The sequence below is a fragment of the Camelus bactrianus genome, chromosome 13, assembly GCF_048773025.1.
Source record: "Camelus bactrianus isolate YW-2024 breed Bactrian camel chromosome 13, ASM4877302v1, whole genome shotgun sequence".
In the NCBI taxonomy this organism is placed as follows: Eukaryota; Metazoa; Chordata; class Mammalia; order Artiodactyla; family Camelidae; genus Camelus; species Camelus bactrianus.
The window spans coordinates 38,190,974-38,217,730 of NC_133551.1; the positions used below are offsets into that span (position 1 = coordinate 38,190,974).

Here is a 26,757-nt window from a genome sequence, read left to right on the forward strand (position 1 = left end):
GTAAGGTCCTAGCCTTGAGAAGCTAGCAGGTGTGGGCAATATATTCAATGACGACTCATTTAGATCCCGAGAGTTGCTCGTTTCAATATACCAGGGCTAGAGGAGGAGTCTCTCCCCAGAAGCAATGGGGGCTTCCAGATCAGAGCCATCTGCAGAGCAGCCGTGAGAAACCAAGACCAGTAAGCTGGGGTGGGGGCGGAGGAGGTCAAATATGGCGCCAGAGACACAGAACCAGAGAGACAGACACAAAGAGAGGAGGAGGCGGTAAGGAGAGTGCTGGTAGTCTTAAGCGAGGAGGTTGTGGGACACAGGTCAAAGTTCAAAATAACTTGCATGTGTGTGAGGGAAGAAGTAGATGTACGCATGCGCTAATAGCATGAGTCAGCATTGTGAACAATACGCATGCGCGGGCATAATAAAAGGACAAGTGCGGACACCTGAGTGCGCGTGCCACCCGCTTGTACTGCAGTGAGGTGCTGTTTTGCTCCACGTCGGTTCCTCAGCACATTATGTTGGCTCCTCGCTCATTTTTCCAGTTGGGCAGCTCGCCTCCTCGGATCCCTCTTCAGCCTCGCTAGGCCGACAGGGAGGAACGGATAAAAGGTCTGGGGCAACTGTGCAGCCCTTGTGGGGGCCGGAGGGGAGGGGCGTGGGGGACAGACGAGAGGACCAGGCGGTGCTCTGCCCGGGCTTCACCCCGTCCCGTCAGGCTGACCCCTTAGATGTCAGCTTTGGATCAGATCAAACTGGCTTGTGTTTTAGGCTTTTGAACCTAGAAAACTGGAGTTGATGTTTGCCTAACCTGGCTACGTACTGAGATCATCTGGAGTGCTTATGAAAAATACAAGTTCCTGGGCCCCACCTCTGTCAGTTCTGAGTCTGTATTTCTGAGTCACCAGCCATCTCTGTTTTAAACAAGTATCCCAGATGAAGCCTGCACAGTGCACTGGGGATTAGATGCTGAGTGCCATGGTCCTCCAGAGGACCGCTGGTAGCCTGTCAGGGAGCACTGGCCTCCTCTCTGTCTCAGTCAATGCCCTGGAGGTGGCCTGAGCAGCCAGGCTCACTGTATCTACCCAGAGGAAGAAACCAGGGAGAGAGTGAGGATCCAAGCAGCCCTCCCAAGGCTGATGGATACACAGACCAAGCCCAGCAAAATGAGGCTCACTTGGGAAAGTTGTAACATCCTGTCCTGGGACAAAACGCCAATTGCATGAGCACAGTGAAGAATGGACATAGCTTAGCAGGAGAATAAGAGAAAAGGCCGGAGAGTCTTAGATAACTTCCAGCTCGATAGGGCGATGAAGCCAGGTGAAAATTATACTCAGCGAAGTAAAAGGGGATAACCTCGCTCTCTCTATGCAGGTTAGAGAAACCCGGAGCCTGGGGCCAAGTTCTGGGAGCCACACTTTTCAAAGGAAATAAGAAAACAGGACATTCACTGGACATTATTCAGCCTTTGAAAAGAAGGAAGTCCTGCCATATGCAACGACATGGATGAACCTAGAGGACCTGATGCTAAGTGACATAAACCGGTCCCAGAGGACAAGTACTGCGTGATTCCACTTAACGTGAGGTATGTAAAGTGATCAGAGCCGTGAAGGCCGAGCACAGAATGGCAGTTGCTGAGGATTGGGGGAGGGGAGGATGACTTGCTGGTGACGGGCATAAAGCTTCAGCTACGCAGGATGCCTTAGTTCCGGAGGTCTGCTGCCCAGCATGGCCCCAAGAATGAAGAATTCTGCAGTGTGGTCGTAAACACCTGTTAAAAGACTGGATCAAATGTTAAGTGTTCTCACCTCAATAAAGGTAAAACTAAAAAAGGACGGGAAAAAACAGGGAATGATTGGAGAATAAGAAGCACAAGAGTCAAGAAATTCAAAGCTGTATTCTTTGGGGAATGTTTGCGGGGTGGGGATGTTTACCTGAATAAGAGAGGCCAGAACTAGCTTCAGCTTCCCAGAGGGTTGCCTTGAGGAAGAGCAATTAGGCTTGTTTGTGCGATCACAAGAACTAGGACTGAAGGGGCAGATGCTACAGGGAGACAGGCTTAGCCTCATAAAGTAAATTGCCGCCGTGATCCGAGGCCAAGGGGATATGGGTTGTTTCAGGAGGCAGTGAGCTCCCCAAATCTGGAGAGCACCAAGCAGCAGCTGGCTGTTTGCCTGTGAGTAGAAGGGCTTGAAGAATGGACGAGTGGTCTTTTAAGATCTCCTCAAAAGCCAAGATTCTGAAGCTTTAAGAACACACCAGAACACCTGAGGAACATTTGGGATAACTTGGGTACATGTGTATGTTATGATGTCTTACTGTGTGCCAGGCATTTGGGAAATAGAGGACTCGGGAGAGTGTTTGCTCCTGGTGAGCTTATAGTCAGGTGTGGAGGCGTGGACGGGTTAACAGCCAATTCTGGTACTGTAGGATGAGGACTTTGAAAGCAGGCAGCAAGGCCAGGGCAGTCTTCCTTAAGGGCTCAGTGGAAGGGAACTGGAGCCAAGTATGAAAGGATGAGTAGGGATCAGCCAGACAAAGCGAGGAGGACGTTGAGAGCAGAGGGAGACCGTGTGAGTCCTTGTGTCCCTAGCAGCGAGAGTCTGCTCAGAAAGGCCAACCTGATCTGAACTTAAGAGTGGAAAAGGAGATGCAGGTTAGTCAAGGAAGGACTGGGAGATCCTTGGGTTCCCTCCCACTCTGGTCTGGTCCCAAGAGGAGCTGCTGTTGTGCCTGTCTGGCAGGGCGGGAGCCCAGGGGACATGTATCTGACCATCAAGTCTACTGCTTGTTTTCCGCCTGGTCTTGACCATTGTGCAGCTGTGAGAGCTGTCCTCACGGTCTGCACTGAGATGCTGCATCAGTGGAGCTCCGAGGCAGAACCAGGCAGCTTGACTTCTGAGATGCCAGAATCTGCAAGTCTCTGTCACTCCTCAGATTAAAAGCATCAGGTGGAGAACAGCAGGTGTAATGCATTATTTATCTCTCGGCAACAAACAAATGCCGTTCAGGTTGCTGTGATCTCCGTGCTCTGTTGCTTTCCTACGTTGGTTGCCCCCAAAGACAGCCTCAGAAGGGAAAGGAAGAATCATATGGTCTGTTTCATGCCATTAACACTGGGAAAGATGATGGTTAAGTCTGTGGCCATATAAGCTGAGAGCTGTTGGCTAATTTACCTCCCTGCTCTGTGCTTCTGTTAATCCATGAAAATGCCTGCTTCTCCCCTAGTCACCTGAGAATCATAGTACAAGTACCTCTGTGCCTTTGCATGTGCTATTCCCTCTGAAAGTCCCCTACCTCCTTCACTGCACTTCTCCCAGTCAACTGTAGAGAGCATTCTCTCACTCCCAGGGGCCCTGTATCTGTGTCCCTCGTGGTGTCCCTCTGCATCCCTCCAGCTGAGTAGTTAGCACACTGTGGTAATTGTCTATTTCTTGGTCTGTTCTTCCAATGATCCTGCAAACTTATAAAGTCATCTCTTGGGTTTACAAGGCTTGGGACGGAGCCTGGCACGTGACAAGCCCCCAGAAGTACTCAGGGACAGGCTGATTCCAGCCTATCTAGACAACACCTCTAAAACGTGTTGGGAGTCACAGATCTTTTGGTTGACAACACCAGTCACATCTGTGTAATATCTCACGCCTGATCGACTTGCTGTTTTATGAAGCTCTTTCATCTATGTTATCTCGTTCACAGCAATCTTAGGGGGCCAGGAGGATTTGCTCATTTCACAGGCTCACAGGGGTTAGAAAAGGGAGTCACTGGCGTGGTTAACAGTGGGAACTCAGGTGTCAGGGTTCTACCCTTCACTAGTAGTGTGGTTTGGGGTAAGTTACTGAACGGCTTAATACCTCATTTTCCCCATTTGAAAATGGGGATGGGGAAGGCTATAGCTCAATGGTAGAGTGCATGCATGCAAGAGGTCCTGGGTTCAATCCCCAGTACCTCCACTTAAATAAACAAACCAACCTAATTACCCCTCCTGAAAAACAAACAAACAAATAAACAAAACTCAGAAAATGGGGATGGAAATACTTTCTATACATGAATCTCTAAATACAGTGTCTGGTACACTTAAATGTTAGCAAATCTTGTTAGTTGTCGCTACGATTGTTAGGTAACTTGCCCAAAGTTCCATGACTAACAAGCCCGAGAATCCAGGTGTGATGCAAGGTGTGCTGTATGCAAACTCGGTGCACGCACCATCTCATCAAACCAATGTTACTCTGCAGGTCATCACGTGGCATGAGCAGGCGTGGCCTGACCAAGCCCCTCATTCCATGACTGCCTCATTCTACAAAGCAGCCCAGAAAGAAGAACCTATGCTCCCAGTGAGCCATGTTGGGACAGCAGTCTCAGGTCTCTGCCTGCTGGATAAGGGCTATCTTCAGGGACTCAGCCCTGCTAGATGATTCGGGTCCTGACAAGAGGCAGTGTAGCTGAGGGCCAGGCTCTGAGATGGAGACAGCCAGAGCTGGCATTTGACCATGCCCACTTACTGGCTGAGCCTCTCAATGCCACGGTCTTCCCATCTGTAAGGTGGGGATTTTAACACTGTCTACCTCATAGGGTTGTGCAGAGGGTTAAATGAGTTAATAATCCATGCCACGTACAGTGCTTCCCGTGGTGCCTGGCTCGGAATTAGCAGTAATGGTCAAGTATTACTACTATTACTGCTGCTGGAAATGCTGCCACATACATAGATCAGGTTCCTGATACTGAACTGGAAAATCAGAGAATGGGGGAAATTGAGGGGCTTGTGAACACCACTTTTCTTCGCCAACTTCTCAACAGTATAAGCTGTACTGTAGACTCAGAGGGAGTGAGTGAGGAAGATGGAGGGGACATCCACCCTCTATGCTAGGCAAAGATTTTCCATGTGTTAAAATCCATATCACACTTAATAGTCACAAATGACTCCACAGCAGGCACAGTTATTCCCATTTTAGAGATGAGCAAATCAAGGCTGAGATAGTTTAAGTCATTTGCCCCAAATGATGGAATGAGGAAATAGTAGAACTAGGACTGAACCGAGGTCTATGTCCAAAGCCCATTTTCTCCTTGCCACATTATGTCAGTTGTGGGAGAGGGTGTCAGAGGTGGCCCTGGGAGTAATTTTGACATCATCACACTTTGTTCTCCTTTCAGGCTGAGGCTGTTTTCAGTGTTAGAGGTGGAAAGACAGAAATCAGGACAAAATCAGGAGGATGGTGCTGAGAGCCTATGATCCATGTGTATGCAAATGACTTAAGGGAGGTAGGGACAGAGCCAAGACACCAGGAGTCTGTCAGTCAATCAATACCATCCATCACCGTGAAGCCTGGTTGTCATGGTAACTGGGGATAAAGCCTGGCACATGTTAGAATCTGGTGCCTGTCTGTTCAGGGTGCTTGGTTGGTTAGCGGACACGGTAAAAGACCTTTTGGACCAGACGACTTAGCCGTGGATCTCAGACCCTTCGCAGTCAGGTTCCTGCCCACCACACCCTCCCCACTGTTCAGTCCAGCTCAGATTCTTTAGGAGTCCACCCCCGACTCTGCAGCGTGTGAGAAAAGCTCTGGAGAATGCCAGGCATCCAAGAGTTTCGATTCTGAACCACCCCTGCTGAAAAGACCCTGAGCCTCTACTGTGAGCCAGCCTCAGCCTAGGGCAAAGCTCCAGAGACGCATCATGCACAAGATGCACTGTGCAAACAGGCATTGCAGTAATGTCATACAGAGAGCCACGTCCTGGGTGCACTGAAGTACCTAAGACAGGCTCCCAACCCAGAACTGGGCAGGCAGGAGGACCGCCTGGAAAATCCTACCTAAGCAGAGGCTAAGGGTGAGTAAGCAGTAGCCAGGGGAAGGAGAGAGGGGGAGGGGAGCAGAGTTCCAGGTAGAAGGGACAGCACCAAGGAGAAAGTGAGTATGATTAAGTCAAGGCACCAGCAAGTAGCTCATATAACGTCGCCCAATGGTGAGCAGTGGGCTGGAGGGCTGAGTGGGGCCCACGCACGCTCCCTTGATGCCAGCCATCCTGTCTGGTGGCAGGGCCCCTCCTGTCTCAATGTCCACCTTTGCATAGCTCCAGCAGCTTGCCATTCTGCAGCTTGTCAACCTCTCTGTGGCCGCTAGGAGGCCAACACTGACTCCACTTCAGGTTACTAGACATCGGTACTCTTCCTGCCATAACCCAGCCACAGGATTGTTCTCATTTATGCACCCTGGCCTCAGAGGCAAGCCCTCCACCAAGAGTCTGGCCTTTGGGTGAATCTGGACACTTACCTCCCACTACTCACCCTTACCCACTTGTGTCTTCAGCCACACCCATGCAGCTCCCTCCTCTTAGAAATCTCTGGCCCCATTGTCCACCAGGCAAGCTCCTACTCCTCCTAACCAACCTCAGAAGATCACGTTTGAAGGTATCTAGAGTCTAGGAAATGGGAGGGGCAGAAAGGTTGGGTTGCTCCCTCCTTTGTGCGTCTGCTGTATTTATTTCTGTTCAAGTATTTATCACACTGTATTATTCATAGCCCCCAACTGACTACACGTTTCTCCAGAGCACAGATCTGTGTGTTTCACCCCTGAGTCCCCAGAAATCATGGGTTCTCTGTGAGTATTTACTAGATGAGTGGATGGATGGATGGAGATCAGAATATGAGAAGGATTTTCCTCCGAAATTGAGTGCTTCCTGCCTCCTACTTTGGATAAGAAGGGAGAATGCTCCACTCAGAACCTTCCTGAAAGGAAGTTATAAGCCATCAACAGCAGTAATACATAAATGTTCTGGAACATTTGAAAAAAATTGAGGGATGGAAATTATATGTCCATCTCATCGCAGTTACTTTCCATAGACAGCTTAATCATCGGGGCTGCCTTTGTCTCATTCTAGTAAAGGAATAGAAAATACATAACCCAGGGGCCCTCATTTCCACCTCAGACCCTTTAGGAACCACTCCTGACTCTGCAGGCACAGCATTGGTGGGCTTGGATTCCAAATTAGCCCAGTTGGAAGGAAACTGAGGCTCTACCGTGGGTCCGCCTCTGCCTCTGACAGACATGATTAATTGATCACAGTACTTTCTGGCTGAGTCCATATCTGGTTTCACAGTTCTCAACTCAGTGGTCTTGATAGAATTTGCTATTAAAACCCCCTGCCATTGTTGACTTACATACTTTTTCTGGCCTTCCGGCCTTTAAGGTCCACCTCTTTGCGGGCTGTGGGTGCCAGCACACTGTGGTTGTTCCCAGCTCTGTGAATGCACCTAAGCTTCAGAACAGACCATCACAAGCTGGTCAGTTTAACCTTTAACAGTTCTCTGTTGCAGTGTCCAATCGGGGTCAACCTGACCCAGTACTGCCCTAGGAGTGGAGACTCCCTTAGAGATTTTTTTTAAACCTGCTTTAACCACTTTCAAAGCTATCATAAGCAGTTAAATATTTTTAAAAAGGAAGATAAATAAATACCCAAGGGTATCACAAGAAGCATTGAACTGGGAATTAGAAATCCGCATTTCACCCCGCTCTGCGTCTAGCCAGTGGTGTCCCCTTGGATGGGTCATTTTCTCTTTCAGTGCCTGATTTTCCTCATTTGTAAAGTAAGTACAGCCGTAAAACACAGCTCAAAGCATTGCCCAGAGTGTAAATGGGGGGAGACGCATGTATCGCCTCCGCATGTGCCCTGCCGCAGAGTTGGAACTCAGCGAATGCTTGCTCGTTTCCATTTGGATAAACTGTTTCATCATAGGAGACTTCACACACCCACTTGGCAGTTATTACTTACATCTACCTCTAGCTTTCCCCCTTGTCCACCTTGCTGTGCAGTTAATTCTGTGTCTCAATTTGATAAAGCCAAGAGTGTCCAGATATCTGGTCAAACGTTGTTCTGGGTGTTTCTTTGAGGGTGTCTTTGGATGTGATCAGTGTTAAAATTGGTAGACTGAGCAAAGCAGATTGTCCTCCCTGGTGGTGGGTGGGCTTTGTTCAATCAGTAGAAGTGCAGAATAGACAAAAAGGCTGACCCCCCCCCCCCAAGTGAGGGAGGAGTCTTCCTGCCTGACCATCTTGAGGGGAAATTTGGCTTTTTTCTTGCCTTTGGACTCAAACATCAGTTCTTTCTGGGTCTCAAGCCTGCTAGCTCTCAGACTGGGACTACACCATCAGCTGCCCTGGTTCTCAGGCCTTTGAACTCAGATGGGAACTGAACTGTCAATTGCCCTTGGCCCACCGCTTGCCAACTGCAGATCTTGGGACCTGTCAGGCTCCATAATTCTGTGAGCCAATTTCTTACAAGAAGTATCGTTACATAGATGTAAACATGCCAGCCTGGAGAACCCCAACTAATACACTTCCTAATGCCTTCATTATGACTACTGATGATTCTTCCTTTATTTAAAGTGGTTAGATACTTGTCTGCAGTCAGTGGAGCCCACTGGGTTAAGACAGTGTTTCTAACGATTTTTTACAACCCCGAAATGTAAGCAGTACGTTTTATACCATGGTCCAGCCCACCCACATACTTACGCAACACTTAACCATACTTTGTGTGATGCTCTCTGAAGCTTTCCATCCTGGGGTATTCTATTTCATGTGGTTAAATGCTGGTCATGACCCACTAAAGTTCTTTTATAATCTGTTAATGGGTTGTGGCCTGCAGTTCGAAAAAGCCTAGGAAAAATCCTAGGTAAGCTGTCTCTGAGATATTTACAGCGTGTTGGTTAACATCACAGTTTTGCAAATTGACCGCAGGCTCCACCCATAATGACCACGTGACCTTGACCTTGCACAAGTTTAGTTAACATCACTGAACTTCAGTTCTTCATTTGTAAATTGGGGATTATAATAGCCTCTTGCCAGGTCTTTCCTGAGGATTAAATGAGATAGTGCATTTAAATTGCCTGACTCAGTGTCTGCCACATAGTGAAATGCTCAGTAAATTTTGGCTGTCTTACCAGCACTGCTAGAGTCTAAGCCCCTGGAATATAGTATCAGAATGAATGACAGAAGTATGGGGAAATGGAGGTGGAGGGTGCTAAATACTTGGACAAGACACAACTATACAGCTGAATCATGTTGAGCCATTTACTTGGGCTCTTTGGACTTCAAGTTTTTCTCTATAAAATTGGGAAAAATAATAATACAAATTCTCCTAAGCTAATATGAAGACCCTCGTGAATACCAGAAGTGAATGATTATATTTTGCCAACATTAGGAGTTGTTATATGCAAATATATTTTATCAGAACCAAATATTTCAGCTAACTCTAAGTACAGTGAGTAGAAAAATAAGTTATTCATTTTAGGTGGTAACCAGTTTGGTTGTCCATGTAATAAGTCATCCCTGACTATATACAGATGATTACAACAGAGAAATCGCATTACCTTCTACATAAGATAAGAGACCCATGTTGGTATGTAGACAGGGCTTACCATGTTATGTGTGCTTAGTATCTGTTGAATGAAAAGCTAAAAGGAATGAATAAATAGAGGGAAGGAAGATAGAGGAAGAGAATGCAGAACTATAATTGACATTATACTTACAAGTCCCTGTGGCTTTTTCTACAGTGTGTTAGGTGGTAGACCAGTTGGTCCAAGGACCCTAGCTGGAGGGTGATGATCAATGATGGCTGAATGTATTGCCCTCTCACTGGAAGAGCCTTTTCCAGGGTCATTGTGGCCTGACATCCATCAGGGAGAGGAATGATGGAATGCAGGCACTGATTTGGGCAGAGTTGTTAACACTTTGAAAGATAGTGATGAGAATTCAAAGTGACCTTGATAAATGGGAGAAGCAGCCCCTCCCAAACTGGTGAAGCTCTCAGGACAGAAATGAATGACCTTGACTTAAAAAATGGGCAAGCGGGGGAGGAGGCATGATTGCTGCGGCTCCAATTCTGCAGCAGAAACGTTGGCCACTGAAGGCTGGACGCAGTGATAATGATTTCCCTTCCATTTGAGCAGTGTTTCGGAGCTGGCTGATGGCAGAGCCCTGTGAGACAGGTTGTCTTCTTGTCCTTACTTTACAGAGGAGAGGATAGTTATATTATAGCGCTAATAACTGGAAATCTGGGAATAATAAACACGTGGTGGTAATAACACCAACAGGGTGCAGCAATAATAGGTAACACTTTTAAATTCTTACTGTATGCCCGGTGCTGGGCACCTGATCCCAGGGACTGTTTCATTTCATATTCATAACAGTCCTATGAAGTATCTACCGCCATTGTCTCATTTAGAAGAACAGGAAACTGAGGAATGAAGAGGTTCGTTTGCTTAAGGGTCACATGGTTGATAAGCGGTGGAGATAAGATTTGAATCCAAGCAGTGTAAGTTAGAACCTTTTTAGCAATTGCTTATTGGAGTCCGAGCATGACACTAAATATTTTCTGTGGATAAGTTCGCTTCCTCCTCACAGTTACTCAATGAGTTAAATGCCATTAATCTCACCGGCTTAACAGGTGAGGAAATTGAGAATTAAAATGATTAAATAATCTGCCAGTAATCACACAGCTAGTAAATGACAGAACCTGTATTTTCAAATACTAAGCTACACTCAATATCCTGCATTAAGGGAAAAACATAATCGACTTACACACTTATCATGCAAGATGTATTTGGAATTATCCTCCAACAAACAAAGCCATGCTATCATTCCTATTTGGGTCTTGGGAAAAACTAAGGTTCAGAGAAATGAAATACCCTGATCCAGGTCATGCCACTACTAAATGGTAGAACCAACATCCCCACCAGATGTGTCTGACTCCAGTGTTTGGATTCCTTGCTACCATGTCACCGGCACGTGGCTTCGGTCCACAGACATTGATCAAATGATTCTGCTACTTACTGAGCCCACCTGAAACTAGTCCATAATAGTAACTACTGTTTAGAGTGTGCTTTATTCATTACAGCACTTTTTAGAAGTGTTATCTTGGTTTATTCTCATGCTAGCCTTTTGAAGTTGTTTATTATTCATACGTTAGTTGTGGGAAAACAGACTCAGAGATGCGAAGTATGGCTTTTAAATGGCAGGACCTACATGAAAAGCAGTGATTTCTTTGTGAAAAAGAACAGTTTTCATGACCACACCGCCTGCTGGCTCTTATGGGGCCGCAGAATGCTACTGGCTTCCTTCACAAACGGAGCATCAGTAGAAGTCAATTTCTGTAAGGTCTTCATAGTGCCCTTTCAGTATGGCCAAAGCTGTAGAATCATGAACCTTCAGAGCCTTGAGGACTATTAGTTTACTTTCTATTCCATGCATGGTTTCCATTACAGCATCCTGATAGAAGGATTCTATCAGACCTACTTAAGATTCTTTAACCGAAAAACTCAATTTCATGTTGCATTTTGAGAGACACAGAAGCTGAGTCAAATGTGTCAGGACCTGCCTACCTGAGCCGATAAAGGGGGTCTAGTTCACTGTCTAGTAGAAGAGACAAATAGGTGTCATTACAGTTCATAGAGAGTATGAATTTACAAGTTATATATATATTTTGGATTCTTCTCTTGGCTCCGAAATCCCTGCCATATTTCCAAATGCCTGGAGGCATCTCTCCCAGGAAGCTGGCCCTCCCGAGCAAACTCACTGTGTTCTTCTCACCCTGATGTGTATGTGTGTGTGTGTGTGTGTGTGTGTGTGTACAGTAGGGATATAATTTAGAAGAAACAGTATTTTCACCTCACAATTCACACCTGGACCATCTGCAGATGGTCTACATTCTACTTTCAGAATAAATCCCGAATCTCTCATAGTCGTTCATCTCCATTCCTTACTCCTCACCTGGGCATCAGCAAGAGGGTTCCAGGTGCCCTCCCCGTGTCCACGCTCCCCGCCTCCCTGCTGATGGCCCTGCAGGGCTTCCCCTTTCACCGCAGGCATGGTCCATGCTTCTCACCTCGGCCAGCAAGACCTTCTGAGGCTTCTCCCAGCCTCAGCTCCCACTGTCCTCCCCTTCGCCACTGGCTTCAGCCTCACAGTCCTTCCTTCAGTCCTCACAACACACACCAGGCCGTCCACTCTGCCCAGGACACCTCCCCTCGCAGCTCTGGAGTCTCCTTATCTCTTAGACCTTGTCTCAGTTTGGATTTCATCTCCTTAAGAGACTTCCCCAATAATCCTAAACCACATGGACATCTCCCCTCTCCTCCCGCCATTATTCTGCTTCTACAGCCCATTCATTTTCTCTATGGCTCTTGTCACAGTCTGCAATTATATATTTCTCCCTTCACTCACTCAACAAAAGTTATTAAGCCCCTACTATGTGCCAGGTACTGGTTTAGGAAATGAACTAAGCACACAAAGTCCCTGCACTCAGGGAACATGTATGTTAGAAAGAAGAGACTGACAATAAGCAAATGAGCATATGAATGTGGTAATTATTGAATATCCAGTGATGTTCTGAGAATTCAAATAGGGTGCTGTAACAGGGAGGGACTTCCAACATGTCCAGAAAAGGCCTTTCTGAAAAGGTAAGTTGAGATCTGACTGATTAGAATACAGCTCTGCAGACGTTAGAGGGAAGGGAGCCCAGACAGAGAACAGCTTGTACCAAGACTGCAGGCTACATAAGCTTGGTGTGTTCGAGTGTTAACAGAACAACAGTGATGACAACAGTAAGGAAAGAATAGGAAGAAAGAAAAAAGAAAGGAAGGGAAAAGCCAAGAAAGGGAAAAAGGAGAAGTCTCCAGCAGTGGCCAGATGAGAGATAATGGTGGTTTGCATTAGTCAGATGGTAACAGAGGTAAGGGGGGCAGATACCACATACGCTTTAGAAGTAAAGATGACAGATCTCGCTCATGCAGGGCAGGACATAAAGGAGAAGCAAGCATGACCTCTGGGTTTGGGGCTGCTTATTTAGTGTCCTCCACTAGATTGTCTGCTAATTTATTAATTTTGTTCACCTGGCACATAATACAAACTCAATGAGCATGACTGATGAAGGCACGTCTGAACAAACAAAACTATGGAAGAATGGGCAGAGGGATGTCAAGGTGGGTTTCACAGAGGTGGGGGTGCCTGTACAAAGTTCAGAAGGATGAGTTAAAATCTGTCAGGTTGGCAAGACGGGGAAGAGCTTTGGAGGCTGACGGCACAGCACGTGCAAAAGGAGGTGGGAAACACTCATGAACAGAACAGTGTCACTGAAGTGCTTGACCGGCCCTAGGTAAATTATCAGCTCTGTGATGGGGCCAGGCTCCAAAGAAGCCGAAGGGTGCATGCACTATTCTCTCTGTCGTATCTTTATACAACGACAAATAATAGGAGCTCCAAACAAGAGATGAAGGTGAAAAAAATTCTAAATCCAGAAATTCAAGCCCAAAGCCATACTGATTTCCTGTAGAAGGTAGGAAGCTATCAGCAGCCCTTGAGGAAAGTCTAGGATCCCATTGAAGTCTAACGTCACCTCCCCAACATCCAAGACGTCCCTTGATTTTTGATGCATGGTTTCATGCTGTCTTTGAGGAGAAGCATTTTATCTAAAGGACGCATTAGAAGCAAACAGGCTTGTGTGTCCTCTGGGACATACCCAGAGAGGATCTGAGGCAAACCCAAGGACAAAAGATTCCCCCAGAGCAAACCAGCCAGTGTGTTCACTTAAATCATTCCATTCCACATTCAGCTACTGGGGGACTGAATCTGTACCGCACAGAGTGTTTCTTAGAAACCAGCACTTAATAGAATATAAATATTATTAAAGTCATATAGATCAAAGATACACAGATGGTGACAAAGAGGAGAGAGGGAGAGACCTAGAAAAAAGGAAGTGAGAGAGAAAGAGAGGTTGAGAAAGAGACAAAGAGAAAATTAGACAAACATCAAACATGGAGAAGAGGGTGTGCGTGATTTTATTTGTCAAAGGGAAAGAAGGTAGATGTTTTTGTTCTTTGTAGGTTAATATGTAAATGACATTCTGATTTATTAGCGGTCTCCAGCAGATGAGGTGATGATTAGCACATTTCCATATTTATAGAAAAGCAACACTAACTTTCCGGATTTATAGAAAACCAGCTCTTCACAAAGAGCAAATTGTGCTATTATCAACATATGGTTTTCTATAAACAGAGCTGAGGTAATTATCCCTGGGACGATTCGTTGGTGGGCTGCTTTTGAATATTAACCACACTGGAAGCCCGTTTCTGCCTCACAGATTTTGAAGAGGAGGGGCTCGAGATACCCCAGGCAGTTAGTTAGTAATCCAGCACCAAAGATGGGGCTCAAGGGCAAGGCCCTACCACGACCACGTGGTGGAAAGACCGTGGGTCCGGGGCTCTGATGACAACTTCCTACAACCCTGAGCCAAGTGATTAACTTTCCGGAGGAGCCTCAGTGTTTCTGGGGCTAAAACTGGGATGACACCAACCTCCAAATGTTAAGAAAATTAAATGAAAAAATACACCACAGCACCTGGAGCTCAGGAAGCCCTCGGCAAATGTCAGCTCTTCCTCCTCCTCACGTTTTTGAGTGATTCTAAAAAGAACCACTTGAATTAGGTTATTTAAACTTTTTTTAGAATACTGGTCCATCCTGAACTGTTCACTTTGTATCACGACTCTGTACATGAGTACATGTCTTTAACTAGAAAAAGTTTCTTGATCAATGACTTATCTTCACTGCCTGCGATCCTCCGTGGCATTTTCTGATCTGTGTTGTTGTTGTTCAAAATATTTGTGATCCATACATTGATTTCCAGACCTACTGCTGGGTTTCCACCTGCAGTTCGTAAAGTATTGTGCTGCAGGAGGGTAGGGACTGTATTTAGACTTGCTTGCCTTTGTACGCCTAACACAAACACATAATAGACACTCAGTAGATATTTGAATTATAAAAGGATGACTACATGGATAGAAAGATAAATTAATGAATGACCCTGGCCAGGAATCTAAATTAGTGCCCCCTTTCAAACTCCATGTCTTGTATTGCTCACTCAGTCTGTACTAACCCCTGTGTTGGGTGCTAAAAACGTAGAAGTATCAGACAGGATGCTTGCTTTCAAGGTCTTGCTATCCAGATGAGGAGAGAAATATTAACATTTGGAAAATTGTTTTTGAAAGATTAAACAGTATGGCATTTCTATGAATGTGCTGAAGGAAGGAAGTAGCCAGTCTGGGCTTGTACAGTCAGGGAAACTTCTGTGGGAAGTTGAACTTGCCTGTGAAATGTGGATGCATCTCTCACCCTTCTACTCATTTGTTGACTGAGTCAGTGGTTCTCAAACTGTACTGAGCATCAGAGTCACCTGGAGGTTGCTTCCATCATAGATAAAGATGTGGTATTTATGTATAATGGAATACTACTCAGCCATAAAAAGAATGAAATAATGCCATTTGCGGCAACATGGATGGGCCTAGAGCTTATCATACTAAATGAAGTAAGTCAGACAGAGAAGGACCAATATTATATGATACTGCTTATATGAGGAATGTTAAAAAATGATACAAATGAACTTATTTAACAGAAAACAGAAAGAGACAGACATATAAAACAAATTTACGGTTACCAAAGGGGAAAAGGGAGGAGGGATAAATTAAGAGTCTGGGATTAGCAGATACAAACTACTATATATAAAATAGATAAACCACAAGGTCCTCCTATATAACTGTATTCAATATCTTGTAATAACCTATAATGAAGAAGAATCTGAAAAAAGAATATATATGTATATAACTGAATCACTATGCTGTCCACCAGAAACTAACACAACATTATAGATAGACTATTCTTCAATAAAAAATAATAATTTTTTTAAAAGAATCACCTGAAAAAAAAAAAAAAACACCTGGATGGCTTGTCAAAACACAGACTGCTGGGCCCACCCCCACAGTCTCTGATTCAGTAGGTTTGGGATGGGAGCCTGAGAATTTGCATTTCTAACAGGTTCCCAGGTGATGTGATGCTGCCAGTTAGAGTCCGCACTTTGAGAACCACTGTTCTGTCAGTTTTGAGTGAGACCATGGAGGTTGTTGATGTCACGCTAAGGAGTTTTGACTTTACTCCTAGCCATTCAGGATACAGACGGGGGTGATGTCATCAGATTGGTGACGTAGAAAGGTCCTTCTGGTGGCAGTTGTTGAGAATGGATTGGAAGGGGTAAGTCTTCCCCTCGAGACCATTTAGGAGCCGACGTAGTAATAAGTGAAAGATGCAAATGCAGCCGACCATTTAGGGCGAATGTAGAAGAAGGGATGGGTGAGAGCTATTCAGGAGAGAGAACTGAATCTACAGGAGTCAAGAGGAAGGAGGGATTGGGGTGACTCCAGGTTTCTGGCATCACTGACTGATTAGATGGTGGTTCCATTAACCAAGAATCTACATTTAAAATGTCTTAACTTTTTAAATAGCAAAACCCCAGCAATCCTTTATTCTTAAATAACTGTGATACAGTAGTAAATACATAGTTTTAGAGAGCCCAGCAAGTCTGAGTTCAAATTCTGTGGTGCTCACAAGCAAGTTATCTCACCCTTTTGGACCTCAATTCCCTATAAATACTACTGCTAATGCTACCTTACAGAGTTGTCATGGAGACTAAATGAGATCCTGCATGGCTTATAGTTGAGACAGAAGGGAATGGGGCAGGGCACAACCATTGAAGGAATGACACAGAAGTTGAGGACAGGACAAACTGGTTAGAATCAAGATGGTGGAAGGTTTGACTTCCACTTGACCTTGAGCCTCATGGCACACCCACGGGTGCCACGACAGTTCCTAGGCTGACCATTAAAGGTCAAAAAGTAGGCAGTGTCCCTGTTCCTGGAAATCCCTGCCCCTTCCCTAAAGTTGATGGAATAATCCTCCCACGCATTAGCATATCAAATTACCAAGCCCATAAAAACTAACAACCCTGCACCTCGTGTTCATGCTTTCTCTTGCTTTCTGAGATGGCCCACACTCTGTGGAGTGTGTATCTCTCTAAATAAACTTGCTTTCACTTTCCTATGCCTTGATCTTGAATTTTTTCCTGAATGAGGCAGGAACCTATTCTCTGGCAACACAGCCAGTGCCTAGAAAGCCGCAGACCATGTCTGGTGTATGCACTGACCACTGTGTACATCAAGCTTCTGTTCTACTTACCCTCCGTTTTCATTTCCTCTTTGTTGAGCACCAGGATGTATTCATAAACGCCGCCCATTGATCCAGATGTTATGTAATGGGTGCCGTAGTCATTGATGAACTTGGCATACATGCCGTAATTGTATTGCTCTGGAAGCTCCATTAATGACTGCAGCATAACTTCATCCAGCATGATATTATCCCTCCTCATCTTAAAATGGGCCGTCTGTACCTTTGTGAAAATTCTGATGAAGCCATATTTCTGCAATGACAATCACCATCGAATGAAGGGAAAGAATAAAGAATATAAATTTTTAGCATGAGAGATAATGCAAGAGGTTGGCATTTAGTAGCTGTGGGAAATGTATATATTTACATCTGACTGTATGAACACAAATACGTGTAACAAACTAATGACTACATTTTGCAAGCGTGTGTTGCACACCAGTGTGTGCCTGGCTCCTTCTCCCATGCCTTCTGTCCCGCTGCCCCGGTCCAGGTCAGGTTCTCATCAGCTCTCACTGGACTGGTTACTACAATGTGTTTCGCTGTGTTCCTCACGTCCATCCATCCCCCAGGCCATTCTTCCCTCCACTGCTCCAATTAAAGCACTGCATTATGCAGCCTCCTCCACAAGTATTAAATATCCATTAAAAGTCAGGCTTAGGCATATTTTTGATGACACAGCAAAATGCCAATATTGAATTTCTTGACTAAATACCTAGCAGTGCCTGTAGTCACATGCATTATGCTAGGTACAGAGGACATGATCTTGAATGAGTTAGGTCCCCGGCCTCATGGAGCTAACATTCTAATGATCTTGCCCTGTTAAGGGGTAAAGAAAAGCAGGATCCTGATATCATAAAACAGAGACAGGACCAGGGTGAGTCTGGATTAGTTTAAGAAGGAGAGGATCATGTATGCACATTATTTGCAGGGGATGTGCACCTTGATCCCAAGTGATAGTGAAGGTTGGAAGAGGCCACCTGCTTTTAGAAAAGCCCACCTGAATCTGTGATAGCCAGATCTCAGAAAAGTCCTTGCCCTTCAGATCAATAGCTTATCTGTGGAGAAGCTCCAGGATGTAATTTATATTTGTTGAGGAAATTAACTTTTATAATTGTATCTTCATCATCCAAACTAATTTTTAAGCCCTAAATCCCCAGTTCTGGCATCAGTGTATTGAGGCTTTTGGTACATTTCTGATCAATTCAATAAATAGGAAACAAATTGTGGTTACCAAAGGGGAAAGTGGAGGGAGGAGGGATAAATTACGGGTATGGGATTAGCAGATAGAAACTACTGTATATAAAAGAGATAAACAACAAGGTCCTACTGTATGTAGTACAGGGAGCTACATTCAATATCTTGTAATAACCTGTAATGAAAAAGAGTATGTGTGTGTGTATATATATATGTATATGTATGTGTATATTTTTATGTATAAGCTGATCACTATGCTGTATACCAGAAACTAACACATTATAAATCAACTAAACTTCAATTTAAAATTTTTTTAATTCAGCTGGCTCCAGATTACCTGTCCATTCTCATACTTCCCTACTTTGCTTTCCCACCTTGTGCTTCAGCCAACTGAAGTACTTTCAATCCCAAATTTGTGTGAGGCAGTCTCTTATCTCTGAGCCTTTGCACGTGCTGTGTCCCAGGCCTGGAACAGCCTTCTGCTAACTTTTGCCTCCCTTCATCTGGACAACTTGTACTAGTCTTTACATCTCAGTTGAGGGAGATTTCCTAAATTCCTCAAGGAAGCATTGCCTGACCTCTCAGGATAGTAGGCAGTTAGTGGTAAATGTTTGATGAATAAATGAGAGATTAATTGAGCAGGCCAGCCCTCCCATCTATTTGCAAAAGCAAAGCCTGCTGGAGAATTCTTCTAAGTCTAGTTTCAAGGGCTTGGCTGTTTCCCTTTAAGATATTACCATTCTAAGTATTTCCCTGTATGCTCCAGGTAACCATGAAAAAGATGGGGAAAGTGATAAGAGTTCTAGTCTTACTGTGCGATTTTATTCCCTTTGTGATGATTCTTTGTGGGAAAGCGTAATAAGAAAAACAAACATGATTACCACTGATCAGACATTTCCAATTACACAAGCAAATGAAGGTTCAATTACTACTGTACTTTTTAATGCAGTTAAGGTAATACATGTTCTGTGTAGACTATGGAATACTGTGCGACAGAGGCATTGTGTTTTAATACCTTCTGATTATACTTGTCTAATTTATCCAGGAGCGAAGCGGCTCGTGACCCAGATGGACCCACATTCACTGTATATGGGCTGCCTGTGGGGCTTACGCCAATGGTCACTCCAGCCGACACAGACTTGTCATTCTTCACTTTAGAAAGAAGGTCATTTGCATTGTCATACAACTCTGAGGACATTTTAGTATCTGCCACGGCCTGAAAGAAAACACATAGATGTTAGCTTTGTGTACACAGAGTTCTATTCCAATTCACGCTAATATAAATCTTTTCTATATAAAATATCTAAAGTTTCAGGTTAGTATAAATCTTTTAAAAGGCTATTCCAAATTGATACTCATTAAAATGAATAAAATACAGCAGTGTTTAGTTAGTGTTTAGCAGTAGTGCTAAAATGTTTATTTAAAGACATGTACACGTGTGCCAGTGACTCTGATAAAATGCTCTGCTGTTCTAGGGGGGATAGTATAGCTCAGCAGACGGAGCACATGCTTGGCGTGCATGAGGTTCAGTTCCCAGCACCTCCGTTAAGGGAGCAGAAAGCAATACATTGTTCTGCATGGGTTTCTTTCCAGTAGAGACAGCTCCTTGGCTCTGCAGTGGAGAGATACAGAAAGCCACGTCTAGCTATGGACCTGGGAGGTAAAGGGTGAGGGCAGGCAGGTGATGATAGTTCTAGGGAGAGGTACCACCTGCAAATGTTGCAGATTTCTTTCCAGACACACACAGTAGGATTGTGTTTCTCTGTCAATTTGACCTGGCACATGGTCTTACACTTTGTATGAGTTTGAGCCAAGGAAACAAGGGTTAGGAGTCTAGGAATGGTTCACTCTACAATCACAAGAGCACATGTGGAGATGGATCCTCCATTAGTTTGGGTCCTGAGTGTAATGATGAGAGTTGCCCTTCTACCTCAGGATGGGCATGGAAGGGCACTGTTAAGTAGGGCATTGCTGCTTTAAAAGACTGAGATTTCAGAATCCTTCACTGCCACAGCATAACCTAGTCTGTCCTCGAGGCTAGGAAAATGTCATTGTTTGTGTCGTCCAGCTCAGTTTACCGTAGACCTGATGGCCAAAGTGGAAGTGGGGTGCGGAGAGCCAACTTCCTTTTTTTTTTTTTCAATTTAACTATAGTTGATTTACAATATTGTGTTAGTTTCAGGTGTATAGTTTCAGATTCTTTTCCATTACAGGGTATTACAAGATATTGAATGTAGTTCCCTGTGCTATACAGTAGGTCCTTGTTGTTTATCTATTTTATATACAGTAGTGTGTATCTGCTAACTCCAAACTCCTAATTTATCCCTCCAACCCCTTTTCCCCCTTTGGTAACCATAAGCTTACTTTCTGTGTCTGTGGATCTGTTTCTGTTTTATAAGTAAGTTCATTTTTATCATTTTTTTAGATTTCACATATAAGTGATATCACTTGATAGTTGTCTTTCTCTGTCTGACTTACTTCACTTAGTATGATAATCTCTAGGTCTGTCCATATTGCTGCAAATGGCATTGTTTTCTTCTTTTTCATGGCAGAGTAATATTTCATCTCATATATATTATATATATATTACACACACACACCCCCCCCATCTTCTTTATCCAGTCATCTGTCAGTGGACACCTAGATTGCATCCATGTCTTGGCTATTATAAATAGTGAGAGTCAACTTCTTAAAAACAGACTTCATAAGCCTGGTTTTATCCTCTGTCAACATTTTTCTCTTGAGAAACTTGAGGGAGGAGGAGTGTGACTAGATAATTGTTCAGAGTCCTGGAATCGTATCCTCTCTCTATATAGATAGAATGTGTATGATACAGAGATATAATTTACATTATCTATCCTCCCTTCTAAATGATGTATAGTCAGGCTTAGTTCAGGTAGACCTAGATGTGAATCTTGTCTCTGCCGCCTACTGGACCTGACACTTTGTCCCACTAAGTCTCTGGGGTCTTTTAATATCTAAAAAGGGTCAGTGATAATATCCATCCTATTGTCCTGTTATGAGGATTCAGTGGGAGAATTTGTGTGGAAGTAGATCACATGGTAAGCATCCAGTGAAGGTTGCTGTGTGGCTGGTTCCCCTAGAGGGTGAGGGGTAAAGAAATGAATGGTCAGCAACAGGCTCTGGAGCTGACCAAAGTTCCATGGTGGCCAGGAGACCACGGAATTTTAGAGGTAGGGAGAGTCTTAGGGATCATCAGCAGTTTTCAAGTACTTTTAACAGCAGAACCCTTTCTTCAAGCAAAACCATGTACAGAAGGCCGAGAGATGAAAGTCATCAGTGAGGACCTGCTCTCGGTGAAGCAGGGTCGTGGTTCTAGGAACCCCCAGCCACCTTCTGCTCTGCCCCTACTTTATATCTTAGGAGACTGAGTCCAGATGGGGTCAGTGAGCTGCTCAAGGTCCGATACACTTCTATTCTGAAAGAGCCACAGCCTAGCGATAGACGCGGCCCAGAAAATAGGGCCCTGAATCTATTTTACTGATTTTGGACCAGATCGCCCACCGAGATCTAGTGGGCAGGTCCCCTTCACAGGATGCAGCTCACCGGTCCCACCCTTGGCTCGTCAGCACCGAGCAAGTGTGGGGGCAGGTGCAGCGGGACCTGCAGCCACCCGCAAGCCCTACAGGAAATCAGGTCTCCCAAAGTAAGGCCTCTGTCTCCCCCGACAGGCTTCCCCTCACTCCCCACCAACAGTGGCCTGGGAGCACCCCTGTTGAGACTTACTTCAAAGTGGTACTTCAAGAAGTTGTAGGGTTTCCGGAAGTACTTCTCGTCATCTCCATAGTAGAGACGTTCACAGGCAGAGTCATAGCGAAGCTCCCTCCACTCCCCGTTGTAAACGGTCTCACACTGGCCCCCATAATAACTGGCATCGTACACACTCTGAGCCTCTTCCTGGGTCAGGATGTTATATCTAAATTGAAAAGGCAGTCAGCTTCTGGGAGAGAGCATTGGAAAAGCAAAGAGAGCATGAAATACCCTCTAGCAGATGATGTAGCTGGTGGTCTGAGCAGTGGTTTCTCAAACTGCTTTGCAGAGCCACAGGGTTCCTTGAACTACCTTAAGGGCCACTTTGAGTAACAGTAGGAGACTGAGTGGACTGGGCCTGGACCCCCAGGTTCCCTTGAACCAGATCAGCCAGACAGCTCCAGCTCTGCTCAGCATCTAGAACAGAGCTCCCATGTAGGAGGCATCCCTCAGTATTTGTTGAATAAATCAAAGAAGAATATGCACATTATCAAGAGTCTAAGCACAGGAGCCAGACAGTCTGGACCCATTTCCTATCTCTGCCACATCTAGCTGTGTTACGTTGGGCAGATCACTTAACCTCTCTGTGCCTCAAGTTTAGTCGTTTGTAAAAAGCAGCTAATACTGCTGCCCTCACAGAGGTAAACATAAATTAAAACATGTAAAGGAGTCATAACAGCACTTAGCATATATAAAGTACTAAAAAATGTTGCTATTGTTGTTTTTGTTATTATTTTTTCAGAAAAGGGCTGAAAAATAGGCTTGAAATAGTGGGTGTAAATTCATAGTCCTAGCTGAGGATCTAATCCTCAGAAAGGCTGTCGTCTTCCAGGCAGGATGGATTTCCAGCTCTATCGTTTACTAGCTGTGTGACTTTGGACACATTCTAGGAGCTTTCTGAAGCTCAGTTTCCTCATTTGAAGAATGGGACATAGTAAAACTACCTCTCATGATTTTTATGAAGTCCAAATGGCAGTAATTAAAGTGAAACAGAAGTGAAGTTGACAGTAGATATTAGGCACTTAGTAATACTTCTTTTCCCCTGGTCCAGTACCCTTCCCAAAATACTCCCCCATACTTCCGTCTCTGAGGCATTTCACATCTATCTGCCCAAGTTCTCTGTTTTAGGTCATGGACAGTGTAACCATATTCAGGTAAAAATAACATTAAACAGGTGAAAGAAAGCTTTAATTTCCTAAAAAGGGAAAGTTAACTGAATAAGAACATGGAGAGTCAGCTAAGAGTTCTAAGACCTAACGATCTCAGCCTCTTAGGCTGTAGATAGTACAGTTACTGCTTGTCTTTGCCTCTCAGACTCCTACTCAGCCTTTAAGACCCAACTCAAGTGTTGCCTCCTCCGTATTGCCTTCTTTGATTATCCTGTGAAGATGATTGTCCCTCCTCTGTGTTCCCGTGACATTCAGTGATTGCCTCTGGCATAGAATTTGTTGTGTTTATTTATGTCCTCCATGAAAAGGCATAAAGGCAGGTGAGCAGGGGAAAAACTGAAGAAACTCTACTTCGCAGGAATAAATGGATAAGGATAGAGCACCTGGTGTGTGGTAGAAACTCAATGTAAGTTAACTTCCTCTTCTCTTCTTTCTCCATCTCTTCCTTCGTACTAGTGGAAGTGATGTAATAACAGGTATGATGAATTGAATACACACTCTACCAGACGTTTAGCATACATTAGCTTTCAACCTCATGACAATTTTGCAAATGCAAAAATTGAAGCTCAGAAAAAGTAAGTAACTTGCCTATAGTCACAGCTGGACTATTTGCCTATATATATATATATTTTTTTTTTGACACTACAATCTGGGTTCTTTTTCTTTACCCTTAAGTTTCTATCTTTCACCCTATAGAACACGTTTCTGCCTGTAGCTTATACATACAGGCTCTCTAATGCATGAAAGAAGAACTCAAAAGAATGATAGCCCTAAGATTGTACTGTAACCTCTAAGCATAAGTAAAGCCTACGTATATTTGGAAAATCTGATTGCAGAAGCCTCAGTGAAAATTAAAAGACAGAGTCAGAGAAATTCCACTTTTTAGAAATGTACTGTGCAGAAATATTCACACATGTGTGCAAAAATATGTGTATGAGAATGGTCATTGCAGCTTTGTTTATAAGAGGAAAAAATGGGAAATAATCTATCTTTTAATAGGAGATATTTATATAAAATATCATATAGTTATACCATATATAGGATAAGAATTGCAATTTTTTTTTTAAATTAAGGGCCAGATAGTAAACACTTTAGACCTTGCAGGCTCTATCAGTTTCTGTTGTAACTGCTCAACTCTTCCATTGTCAGGCAACAGCTGTGTTTCAATAAAACTTTATTTAAAAACAGACAGCAGGCTGAATTTGGCCTTCAGGACATAGTTTGCTGATCCCTGTTATGAAACACCATGTTGCTATGAAAAGACAATAGAAGATATGGGGCAGGGGGAAATCTTCAAAATGTATTATAGGTGAAAAAAGCAAGTTATAGACAGTATGTAGAGTACAGTCACATTTATGTAAAATATACTTATGTCTGTAATGCACAATACACGTGAGAGGCATACTCTCCATACAACGTTATGTCCTCAGTGCATTTTCCCACAAACTGAAGGTACCTGTGCCCAGCCGCTAACGAGGGTCAGCTGTGGGGAGGGAAGACAGGGTGAGTGGCTGGGGCAGGTGGAGGATGGTGAAGGAAGACTTTCAGTTTTTACCTCCAACGTGTGTTACCTCTGTAACAATAAATAAAAATTAAAAACTGGGAAATGCCTAAATTAGAAAAAAAAAAAAGATATCAGGAAGGGCCTCTGAGATCTGGAGATGAATAGAAAACCCGCCATAATGGCAGCTGCTGGGGGTGGAGGAGGGGCTGTTCTGCTGGTTTCAGTGTTCTCTGGGCAAAGCACGTGACCCGGCAAGTACATTTGAGATGCTCTTGACTGACTCATTCCAGAGCCGGGTCCTGGTCTGTGATCTCTTTGTCCTTATAAGGGGGGAGTTGTTTTCCACGTCAGCACCTCAGTAGTTCATGCTTGCACTCTGTTCATTTCAAAATTAGCAAGAATCCCCTTTTATTGATGTTAGAGGCCGTTACGTCCTCCCAATATTCTTATGTTGAAGTTCTGACTCCCCAAACCTCAGAATTTGACTATCTTGGTGATAGGATCCTGAAAGAAGTAACTAAGTTAAAAGGAAGTTATTAAGGAGGGCCCTCATGCAGTATGACTAGTGTCCTTCAAGAAGAAGAAGTTAGAACAGAGGGAAGGCCATTTGAAGGCAGGGAGAGAAGGCAGCCGTCTACAAGCCAAGGAGCGAGGTCTCCGAAAAAACAACCTTCATCTCCTGACTTGAGCTCCTGAGAAAACGTGTTTCTACTGCCAAGCCACCTAGGTTGTGGCACTTTGTCATGGCAGTCCAAGAGAATTAATATTATTGGTCTAAAAGAAAACAGGAATTGGATCGTCCTTTCATATGTGTGTGTCTACATGCACTTAAGGGATTCTGTCCTGTCTGGTAGATGCGCTGTGATCTCAACGTAATTAAACCTTAATGAAGGACAGCAGCGTTTCTTAGAACCCACACTTGCCCTACGTGGGCTGCCACATGGCCAGGTCACTGTGTGATGATTTCTACCTCTCCGTTTCCTCCTCTGTAAAGATCCAGCTGTTCATATTGACTTGCTTCACTTCACCCAGTACTCAGTGAGAGGCTATTCAAGGAAAACTCTGACCTAAGGGCTGGGGAAATAAAAAAGACAAGCCAGAGCAGCCTCTGCCATCAAAGAGTTTAGGTTCAAGTCAGAGAACAGGCCCAAGGCCAAGACAAAGTGTTGGTCAAGGAACTGCCAATGCCATGTGTCACTATGAGCTTGGCCTTGTACTGGATGCTGGAGGAGCAGAGGTGATAAGGACCCCTCAGCCTGGGGAACAGGTGTCTCTGCCCTGTTGGGTAAGTGCTGGGAGAGCAGGACGCACAGGGACACTGGAGGCAGTGGGAGGGGGACTAAGCCAGCCTAGTCAGCGTCAAGAGGAGGGGAGGGGATGTCAAAAAGACGAGCTAGAGGAGGTGATCCCTAGGTGTCTTAGCTGGGCTGTCACAGCAAAATACCACAGCCCGGGTGACTCAAAGAATAGACGTTTATGTTCTCACAGGTCTGGAGGCTGGGAGTCTTAAGAGCAAAATGCCATGGGGCTTGGTTTCTGATGAGGCCTATCTCCCTGGGTTGCAGGCAGCCACCTTTTCGCCGTGTCCTCACATCGCCCCTTCTTGGCACACCTGGTGACCGGTAAGAGAGAGAGCTCTCTGGTGCTGCCTCCTCCTCTTAAAAGGACACCAGTCCTAATTGGATTAGGGCCCCACCCTCATGACCTCGTTTGACCTTAATTAGCTCTCTGAAGGTCTTGTCTCCAAATACAGTCACACTGGGGGTTAGGGCTTCCACGTATGAATTTTAGACGGATAGAATTCAGTACATAACACTAGGTTAAAAAGTTAACCAGTTAGGAATATAGGGAAGGACATTCCGGAAAGAAGGAGCTAACTTTATTTAAAGTCTCAGAAGAAGGGAGTGTGATGTGTGCAAGAGACTGAACCTGAATGTTAGATACACAGTGAGGTAAAGTTAGAGTCAGAGCTGACTGAATCTCGCCAGAGACACTGTGGCCCGAGAGGGGTAAGTCAGCAGTGGAGATTCAAGCCCCACCCCACCTCAGCCCAGAGCCCACTTCCTCTGCCCTGGGTCACAGTGTTAGCCTT

At 44.6% G+C, this 26,757-nt stretch overlaps 1 protein-coding gene across 1 annotated transcript in view; it reads right to left on the reverse strand.

The window, feature by feature from the left end:
- C8A (complement C8 alpha chain) overlaps window positions 1–26,757 on the reverse strand; it is a 58,175-nt gene that overhangs the window by 13,471 nt on the left and 17,947 nt on the right. Inside the window, exons 5-7 of the mRNA XM_010958366.3 lie at window positions 21,969–22,158; window positions 19,237–19,437; window positions 17,040–17,280 (exon numbers count right to left, since the gene is read on the reverse strand). Coding sequence (XP_010956668.2) covers window positions 17,040–17,280; window positions 19,237–19,437; window positions 21,969–22,158 — 632 coding nt within the window. The remainder of the gene's footprint in view (window positions 1–17,039; window positions 17,281–19,236; window positions 19,438–21,968; window positions 22,159–26,757) is intronic.